This window comes from Sorex araneus, chromosome 6 (genome assembly GCF_027595985.1).
Source record: "Sorex araneus isolate mSorAra2 chromosome 6, mSorAra2.pri, whole genome shotgun sequence".
Lineage (NCBI taxonomy): Eukaryota > Metazoa > Chordata > Mammalia > Eulipotyphla > Soricidae > Sorex > Sorex araneus.
Genome location: NC_073307.1, coordinates 149,213,730 through 149,224,680, shown reverse-complemented (window position 1 = coordinate 149,224,680; position 10,951 = coordinate 149,213,730). Strand labels below are relative to the sequence as shown.

Here is a 10,951-nt window from a genome sequence, read left to right as displayed (position 1 = left end):
AAATGCAACCTACAGAACAAGTAAAAACATTTTCAAGACACATTTTTGATGAGTACTTTTTATATCAATGATATATGAAGAACTTGAACAACTAATCGCAAAGATAGCCCAGTTCTTTTAAAGAGTAAATGACTTAAGATATTTTGAGGGGCTGGAGCGATAGCACAGCGGGTAGGGCATTTGCCTTGCATGCAGCCAACCCGGGTTCGATCCCCAGCATCAGAGCCAGGAGTAACCCCTGTGCATCACCGGGTGTGACCCAAAAAGCAAAAAAAAATAAAAATTAAAAAAATATATTAAAAAAAAGATATTTTGATAAGTTGTCTTGTTCAAACTACATTGTTAATGACTGTCATGCCATCAAATAGATACTTCAAAAGAGAGACAGTGGTAACTTTTATATTGCATAATATTTTTTCAAGATAAAATAAATATCAAAGGAGAAAAATAGATTGTGAGTAGAGTTGGCAGCAAGTGGCAGAAAATTAACTGCTGAAGACAGAACTGAGGGCATCATTGATATATCTGGTTCTGAACAAAGGGGTGAGATGTTTTGGGGTAAAGCAATGGCTGATATCAAAAAGTGATTTGGTGCAGGATTTCAGGGTTCTCATTAGGTCTTCAACATCTCAGAAGCAAAGAAAGAGATGACTGTAGTACAGCCTCCTTTTCTATTCTTTCTGGATGCCTTGATACAGTTATTGCTTAACTGTGATTTTCTCAATGGCCACTCTGTGAGAGCCTACTGTTTAATTGAGTCACCTGATTCTTTGTTAGGTAGACAGAATAGCTATACACCTCTAAATAATCCATCAAAATCTGCCGTATAAGCACTCAGCTCAAAGGAACCTGATCTATATAACTTTCAAACTCCTCACGTCTCTGCTAGAATTTCTGCAATCTAAATCTCCTCAGTCAATAACTATTAAAATGATCACAAGCAAACTAATTCAGAAGTAGAAACTAAAACGAAGGGTGATCTAACTCACAGGTGGTATAAACAGAACAAGGAAATGGACAATTACCAATGAAAACCAATGCTCATATTCTGAGAACTGTTAGTCAGGGTTACTTGTTGGGGTAAGGGTCATCCTTGGAGAAAAGTGGAGGGATGTTGGCATACTGATGCTGGCCATGGTGTGGTAATATTGTATCCCTAAAACATTAACCTTTACGCTCTTGAAAAACCAATAAATTGGTTTCCAGTACCAATTTCCTCAATAAGATATTGCCTCAATAAATTTTAAATATCTTTTAAGATAAACTGCACTCTCTCCATAAGTAATATGCAAGTAAACTTGATATCTGAAATTTCCCATCTGAGAGCAACCACACTACTTAGAATCGTCATGTTTGCAGAGTGAACAACATGCTTCTGCAACCCTTGTCCTGGTACAGATTCACCAATGAGGTTGCAACAAAGTCCTATAATAGTTTCCCAACTTACCTTACCCAAGTCTCATCCTAAACTATTGCCAGAGACATGTTTAAGAAAAGTAACTACATTTCTAAAAATATCCTCTAATGATGTCTGTGGATGCCAAGTGGGAGAAAATGAAAGACCTTGGCTGATGCTGATTATAACAAGGCCAATTACAAATCCTCTGAGGATCTAAGAGGTCAGTGTATCACCAACCCCTGTATTTGTGGAATGTCTATTTAAACCCTTCTCTAAAGTCAACAGGAAAAAGAATGATGAAGAAGGCCCTTGAAGTAAATAATAATTACAGAGCTATGTACCAACAAGCTGAAGATTTGTTTGAGAGGCTCAACTCCCAAACTGAAGGTGGATTCGAAAAGGGGTTTAAACAGGCAGCGGAAGAGATTCTCTCCACACTGCTAGGCATCTTTTGGGGTGACAAAATTTTAACAGACCTAGTTTGAAAAACCAGTGTCCCATGAAGTAGATTTGATACACTGATACATTATTCATGTAGATCCATAGACCAGCATGACTTGGTTTGCATAATTGTTCCTCGTTCCCCTTTTAATTTGCATCAAGTTTCATAGTGAAAAACCCTGAGAAAAATCAAGTTGGAAAATGCGTTTCTATTTTCATAGGAAGAAAAGAAGGTGAATTGGTGGCAGAATCCTAGAGCAATGGAAGTTTTTCTAAATTGAAAAAAAAATTAACTGTATTTTCTGAATCACTGTATCACTGTCATCCCATTGCTCATCGATTTGCTCGAGCAGACACCAGTAATATCTCCACTGAGACTTGTTGTTACTGTTTTTGGCATATTGAATACGCCACAGGTAGCTTGCCAGGCTCTGCCGTGTGGGCGGGATACTCTCGGTAGATTGCCCAGCTCTCCGAGAGGGGCAGAGGAATCAAATCCAGGTCAGCAGCGGGCAAGGCAAACGCCCTGCCTGCTGTGCTATCGCTCATGGTACTCAATACAAATTAAAATACCCTCACTTGGGAGAGTTGTCTGAAGATATCAGAAGTCCAGTGTCCTGCCTTTTCTTCATGGAGATTGTCTGCAGCTCTGCGGTCTCTGCCTGGAGGGAAAGAAAGCAGTGAAGGGACTCAAACTAAAACCTGTGGCATCCACAAACTAAGCCAGGTTAGTGATAACTAAATCTCTTCCCCAATATTTAAGCTGATAAAATTGTCTTATATTTATATCTGCGGGCTTATCTGTAATCTTTCTCCGAAAAATAATTAAGGTAAAATTCTATGAAAATATTCAGAGGAAATGATATCCATGCTCATAGCAAACAAGTGCTAGTTATTCAGAATTTCCGAACATCGTCATTTGTGTATAGGCCTAAGTGGATTAATCCTGTAGATTTCTGCTTCTAATGATGGTACATGTTTTGTAACCTATGACTTTTCTGTTACCTTTTTTAAGCTGACATTTGTACCTAGAAATTATTTTAAATGATTAACCACTCAGTCCCCATACCAGGAAACATGGACAGAGGAAACAATTCAGAACTCTTTCCTGAGTACTGAAGCCATGTTCTTCACTTTTACAAATCTGAGGGTTTATGTTGCTGATTTTTGTGCCAGAAAGATAATCTTAAATCAAAAAATGTTAAAAAGGTTATGGGTTTTGTCATGGATTCAGGGAATCAGAAAAGGGGAAAGAAAAAAATCTTATCCATTTTTATAACATCATTATGTATCAACTCTAGAAAATCGATGTATGTATTATTCAAAAATGAATACATTAATGAATCTCCAATATTTACACCCATTAGTATTGAAATACAATATTCATTTTAATTAATTAAATGTATATCAAAGGGGAAATGGCGCTATTTCGTGTGGCCTAAGCATTTCTCTCTTGTACATAATGTATTCTGGGAAACCTACTTTAATTTCATTTACAGAATATGTTTAAATACATACTCCAAAACATTAGTTTTAAGTATATACTCCATAACATTATTCTAGAGGTGATAAAGACCATTTGTACAGAATTCTTTTTATTGGAATAACCATGAGATTTGTAATCAGACAGAAAACTGTTCATAATTTTCAGTCATACAATGCTCCAATACCCACCCCTTCGATCACTAAGAAAATGATGGCTGGAGAAACCAGTCGGGATGGGAGATGCATGCCAAAAGTAGATAATGGACCAAACATGATGACCTCTCAGTGTCTGTGTTGCAAGCCATAATGCCCAAAAGCAGAAAGAGAGTATGGGGAATATTGTCTGCCATGGAGGCAGGGGGAGGGTGGGAAAGGGGGGGGGTATACCCGTGGTATTGGTGGTGGGGAATGTGCACGGGTGGAGGGATGGGTATTTGATCATTGTGAGATTGTAACCCAAACATGAAAGTTTGTAACTATCTCACGGTGATTCAATAAAATTTAAAAAAATATATACCCACCCCTTCAGCAGTGCAGACTGCCCACCACCAATGTTAATGTCCCCAGTCCCCCTCCTGCCCACTTCCCCACCCCCACCTCAGTCCCTTCAGCCTGCTTCTATGACAGACCCTCTCTCTCTCTCTCTCTCTCTCTCTCTCTCTCTCTCTCTCTCTCTCTCTCTCTCTCTCTCTCTCTCTCTCTCTCACTGTCTCCCTCTCCATCTCTCTCTCTGTCTTTCTCTGTGTCTCTCTCTTGATTTCTTTTTAGGCACTGTGGTTTTGCAATGCTGTTACTGAAAGGGTATCATTTTCAGCACCCAGTTGTTGTTCAGAATGATCAATTCCAACTACCATTTCCATAGTGGTTCCTTTTCTGTCCTAACTGCACTCCCCCTCCCCCTTTGTGGCAAGCTTCCAACCATAGACAAGTCCTCCTGGCTCTTTTTCCACTGTCTTTGGTTATTATTCCATATTTAGGTATATAGATACAGATAGACACATCTCATAAATGAGTGCATTCCTTCTAACCCATTTTACTCCTCATGATACTCTCCATATCCACCAATGTGTAAGCACATTTCAAGGCTTCATTTTTCCTAACAGCTGCATAGTATTCTGTGGTGTAGATGTACCAGAGTTTCTTGACCCATTCATCTGTCTTCAGGCACTTGGGTTGTTTCCAGATTCTGGCTATTATGAATAGTGCTGCCATGAACATAGGAGTGCAGATGGCTTTTCTAGATTGGGTTTTGGGGGCCACTGGGGTATAGTCCCAGAAGCAATATTGCTGGGTCATATGGAAGCTCAATTTCTAGTTTTTTAGGAATATCAATATTGTTTCCCAGAAAGGCTGGATCAATCATGCCCAGAAATTTTATCCAAGAAATTTTCAGGGAACTTTGCACCTCTCATGTGTTCATATTCACAATGTAAAAAGTGTAACTGACAGAGAGAATGAAGTTGAGCCAAACTCAGACACTTTTCACTGAGTGAATGTTTACTCCGTGAACTGAGTGAATTGTTGTATGGATAGGTCCTTAGCATCATGAAAGATGCTCTATCTGCAGCTGTCTCTGTGCTTGCATGCTCGTTTGTTTGACAGGAAAGCATCAAGTCACTGAAAATAGCTGATAAAGAGCTACTAAGGCATAGAACTTTCATATGACTGCAGTTTATTAGTTTTAATTGAGGTAATTGAGGTTTACAAAAACAGAAAATCAGCATGTGAGGCCAGCTTCCAAGTCATGGGAAAGGCAGCCTGGATAGAGAAGGGAACACCAGGTAAAATGTGGTTGGGGACTCCACGCGAGAAGAGACAAGCGTGCTGAAAGTAGACTAGAGACAGAACACAATGGCCACTCAATACCCCTATCGCAAACCACAACACCCAAAAAGAGAGAGAACAAAATGAAATGCCCTGCCACAGAGGCGGGGTGGGGTGGGGTGGGGGACGGGATTGGAGGGTGGGAGTGATACTGGGTTCATTGGTGGTGAGAATGGACACTGGTGGAGGGATGGGTTCTCGAACATTGTATGAGGGAAACACAAGCACAAAGATGGGTAAATTTGTAACTGTACCCTCACGGTGACTCACTTATTAAAAAATAAATAAAGAAAAAAATAATTAAAATAAAACAGAAGGACTGGAGTGATAGCACAGCAGGTAGGGCGTTTGCCTTGCACACGGCTGACCTGGGTTCAATTCCCAGTATCCCATATGGTCCCCTGAGCACCGCCAGGGGTAATTTCTGAGTGCAGAGCCAGGAGTGACCCCTGAGCATCAATGGGTGTGATACAAAAAGCAAAAAAAAAAAAAACAGAAAATCATATCTTAGAAATTATGATGTTACCATTCCACACCCACCATCAAAGAGCCAATACCCCTCCTTGCCCTCTTCCCTTCTTCCTGGGTGATCTCAATTCTGGAGTCAGAGACATCACATACCTCTATACAATCATGCCAATAAACATAAGTCCAAACATTTTACTGTTGTTGAGATCTGTGCCCCAAGAAGGCCTCTTACAGGATTTTTAGAACTAGAATGAATGTTCATACGTGTAAGCCAACTTTCATAACATGTTTCTTTGACTGCGGTGTTCAGCCAGTGGTGTTTGTATTGCCACTGTTCAGTTAACATAAGGATAAACCAAACTCCTATTTCTCTTCACAATCATCTTCTAAACAACAGCGGTGTATGGAAAGTATAATTCCAACAACCCCAGGGACCAGTTAATGAATATTTTGTTGAATAAATTTAAGTTACCATCTCTCAGAAATACTTTGCTTTTTCCAGATATATCTCATGCTCACAAGCCAAGCCAAGTCTATGGGAAGGATGAACAATGTCACTGAATTCATCCTACTGGGGCTGACTCAGAATCCAGAACTTCGGAGACTTCTATTTCCTATGATTTTAATCGCCTACTTTATCACACTGGCAGGCAACCTGCTCATCACAGTCACCATCTTCATCAGCCCGGCCCTGCATTCTCCCATGTACTTTTTTCTGTCTTATTTGTCCATGATAGATGGGTTCTACTCTTCTTGCATGACACCCAAAATGATCTTGGCCTTGATCTCTGAGAAGAACACCATGTCCTTCAATGCCTGCATGACTCAGCTCTTTGCAGAACATTTATTTGCTGGGGCTGAGATTATCTTGTTGATGGTGATGGCCTATGACCGCTATGTGGCCATCTGTAAGCCCTTGCATTACATGACCATCATGAGCCGTCCGGTGTGCAAGTTCATGGTGGTAATGGCTTGGATGTTAGGGTTTCTTCACGCAGCGATCCAGCTTTTGTTCATTGTGCAGTTGCCATTCTGTGGCCCCAACATCATTGACCATTTTTTGTGTGATCTAATCCCTCTCCTGAGGTTGGCCTGTACAGACACTCACGTCTTGGGGCCCCTGATAGCTGCCAACAGTGGGTCAATGTGCTTGCTCATTTTCTCCATGTTGATGACTTCCTATGCCATCATCCTTCGTTCCCTGAGGAACCACAGTGCCGAAGGGCGTCGCAAAGCTCTGTCCACCTGTGCCTCTCATGTCACTGTAGTCATCTTATTCTTTGTTCCCTGCACGTTCCTGTACCTAAGGCCTGTCACCTCCTTCCCCATAGATAAAGCAGTGAGTGTGTTTTACACCGTAGTAACTCCTATGCTGAACCCTCTAATCTACACCCTCAGAAATGCAGAAGTTAAAAATGTTATGAAAAAACTCTGGGAGAAAATAAGGAAAACCGAAGAAAAATAAGTATTTTAAATGAATTAGTTATCTGGGGGAAGGGAAGAAATTATATTGTATACACATTTACTTTTCTTCTTTGCTGATTGAACATGAAGGGTCAATTTTCCATCTGAATCCATTTTTTTCAAGTCTACATATTGTGGTCAGGATTGACATACCCAGTAAGGTTTAGATCAGAATATCTAGAACCTTGATGATTTTGCAAGCTTCTGAAATGTCTTAATTTATTTGAAAATAATGAGGGGAGAGGAGGAATGAGTACTGTTCAAATCTAACTTGGATTACAATAAGCTTTAACCTTAACAGTCATCAAATATGTTTACTACTTTAATGAACCCATGGTAGAAAGTATCAAATAAATTCTTAAATTCCCATGGTTCAACAATGATATTCTTGAATATTTCACACCCAGAAAGTTGTCTTTAAGTTATCTTCAACTTATTGACTCATATATTTCTACTGTGCCATTTGAGAAGTCATGAATTTTAATTTTGGTTATTATATCTTTCCAGTCACCAATCTTTAAACTGTATTCTTTGTATACCTTGTATTTATTTGCCTGTTACTTACCTGTGGCATCATGCCTCTGTGGTCTGTTTTAACGTCTTTATCCAGAAATTCCAAATCTGTGTCACAGCAAGGCTGGAATATCCTTTTTTTCCTTTTAAGTTAAGAGTTCCCTCTTTTAAACTACAGTACATCTACACAACGGAAAACTATACAGTCACCAGGAAAAATGAAGTCATGAAATTTTCTTCTACGTGAATAGACATAAAGAATATCATGCTGAGTGAAATGCATCAAAGGGAGAGGGACAGACATAGAATGATTGTACTCATTTGTGGAATATAAAAAACAGAGTATGAGACTAATACTGAAGGACAGTAGAAATGAGGTCCAGGAGTATTGGTCCATGGTTGGAAGCTTGCCACAAAAGGACACAGGGGAGGGGCGGAAAGGCAGAGAAGGACAGAGAAGGAAGCACTGACAATGATAGTAGGAAATGATCACTCTGGACAAGAACTGAATGCTGGAAGAAGGTAAAGGGACAAATATGATGACCTCTCAGTACCTGTGCTGCAAACCGTAATGCCCAAAAGGAGAGAGAGACAGAGACAGAGAGAAGAGAGAGAGAGAAAGAAGAGAGACAGAGACACAGAGACAGAGAGGAGAAGTGTCTGCTATCTGCCATAGAGGCAGGCTTTGTGGGGGGAGGTGGCAGGAAAGAAACTTGGGGCACTGATAGTGGGATGGGTGCTGGAACATTGTATGATCAAAAACCCAATCATGAACAACTTTGTGGCTGCGTATCTCACAGTGATTCAATTAAAAAAAATTGCCCCCTCTTTTGTGTACTGAGTAATATTGAGTGATGGCCTGGATTTATTTATTCTAATCTATGACACTCTGGATATTTTTAAATTAAGGAAAATTCTGGAGTTTTAGTTTTAGCAGACAGCCGGTTAGTTTCAGGTTACAATATTTTTTTACTAAGCACCATGATTTTTACAATCATTCATAGTTGAGTTTCAATCTTTCAAGCATACACTATTCCAACACCAATCTCACCACCAGAGTCAACTTCCCTCCACCAATGCCCCCAGGTCTCTTCCAAACCCCCCAACCTGCCTCCTTGGCAGGTACATTTTTCCAAATTTTATTTCATTTTTTTAAAGTTGTTCGAGATGATTTATTGCATCAATATTCCAACACCAATCTCACCAACATTACACCTTCCCACCACCATTATTTCCAATTTTCCCAACCACCACCCAAGCTCAAGGCACATTTTTTAATTTGGCTGTTGTACTTTGGATCTCCTGCTTTCAGTGTTATTGGTTTTTATGGTTCTGTGGTTTAGGTAAATAGATATATCAAACTTCCCTCTTCTTGCTCCCCCCCCCCACACACACACACGCACACACAACTTGATTTCTTTTCTTCTCTTTCTCAACTCTACAATCCAAGAACCAGAACAAATTAAGTATCTCCCCTCGGATACGCAGCATTCCCTGTCCTGTTACTCTAACGAAATTTCTGACCTACGTTTTGTGAGACAATCTAGGGTCAAATTATTTTCAAATCCTTTGATGCCTTATTCAGCGCTATCCCTTACGAACGCCACCTAGTGGTCAGCCTGAGAATTGCCTGTCAACCTACCCGGGAAAACGTTTTGAGGCGTGTTTTCAGGTCAGACCTACACGTTCACTCATTGGACTCAATTCTGGAATCCTACACAAGCTGATAGGATGACTCTCGTGAGCACCTGCCTCTTTTTGGTCTTTCCAATCATTTATGATGGATATGATTTTGGTTTTCTAACTCTGCTGTACATTTCCCACAACTGAGTCTAGGCCCTTGGCTAAGACTCAGGACAGAGACAATAAAAACAGGATTTGTGCTGTCCTCTTTAGACCCAAGCTCCTACAGTCAAACTGAAAGATGCCCTGTGTAAGAGTCTTTTTTAGGTGTCCTGCTGCCCAGACACCCATCACCATGAATGGTTTGGTCACTGCTTCACTCAAAGAGAGAACAGGTAGGGAAGGAAAGGAATAAACCCTCCTTCCTCTCTACCACCTCTCCGACTGAGGTGGGGGGGTTGATAGGGGGAGTGCTCAGGGGTTACTCCTGGCTCTGCACTCAGGAATCACTCCTGGCGGTGCTTGGCAGACCATATGGGATAACGGGGATTGAACAAGGGTCAGCCACATACAAGGCAAATGCCCTACCCGCTGTATTATCAGAGAGGGAATTTTTTTGATCTATAAATACTCAGCGCTCATTTCTGGATTTGGACGGCCTTTGAGCCCAGGCCTAATGATACAACGAGGGGTGGAGGGGAATCAGAAATTTCAAATCTAATCTCTTCCTATCATTTACTTTTCGAACTCCCCAGATAATTTCTCCATGTGTTGACTAAGCTTATGCCCACATGGCTGAAAAACAGTGGGGTAGATCTACTCCATCTTGCTTGTAACTGGAACTCTTCAAGATGGGGTATGATCTGAGGTTGAGGTAAGAATATTTGTTCAAAGATCAGCAATTAGATGAGGTAAAGAAGGAGAGGGGAAAGGGCTGGTGCGGGTGTTGGGTCAAAAGATGACTCCAGAGAAAGTAAATCCCCACTGGGAAAGGAACAAGCATCTAGGCTATATCTGCGACCTCTTATCAACTTACTAAGTATACAGAACATAGTAAGCGCTGATTGGCATCTCCTGTCTCTCAGTCACAACTTGGAGTAGAGCACAGCAACTAGTTTATGCCGAGAAACAAACTCAGCGAGAAAGAGCTGCACTTTAACAAATGTAAGGCAAGAGGAGGGTGGACCCTTCCTATTAACTATAGAAGGCAGAACACTCAAGACAACAATAGAATAAAACACAATCATCAATAACTCTGTAATCTCATGGTAATTAAAAATGATTCTAAAATATAACACTAGACTTTGGGGGGAAATAATTGAACACACAAAAGAAATTCTTTTCAGGGGGCCAGAGCTATAATACAGCAGGTAGGGTGTTTGCCTTGCACATGACTGACGTGGGTTCAATCCCCGCATCCCATATGGTCCCCTGAGCACCACCAGGAGTGATTCCTGAGTACAGAGCCAGGAGTAACCACTATCACTGGGAATTTCCCAAAAACAAAGAGAGAGAGAGAGAGAGAGAGAGAGAGAAGAAAAAAATTGTTTTCATCCTAATGACAACTACCTCCTTGATAATATACTGACAATGACTGTCGATAAATGTGGCCCAGAGCATCTCAGAGACTGACAATAGGAATGTCAATAAATATGAAGTTTACATGACAGAAAACATAATAAAATAGAGCAAGGAAGAGCAATAGGTCATTACAGTACTGGTCGTTTTGGCAAG

At 40.6% G+C, this 10,951-nt stretch overlaps 1 protein-coding gene across 1 annotated transcript; it reads left to right on the top strand.

Moving 5' to 3' along the window:
* The first annotated feature begins 6,152 nt into the window (after nucleotides 1-6,152).
* LOC101558547 (olfactory receptor 4C45-like) lies at nucleotides 6,153-7,082 on the top strand. Its single transcript, XM_004619115.3, has one exon. It carries the CDS (start codon nucleotides 6,153-6,155, stop codon nucleotides 7,080-7,082), a length of 930 nt encoding a protein of 309 aa, XP_004619172.3.
* Nucleotides 7,083-10,951: the final 3,869 nt, after the last annotated feature.

Bases quoted from the DNA above. Each gene is read 5' to 3' on its own strand.
- LOC101558547 (XM_004619115.3), top strand. From the start codon at position 6,153: ATGGGAAGGATGAACAATGTCACTGAATTCATCCTACTGGGGCTGACT.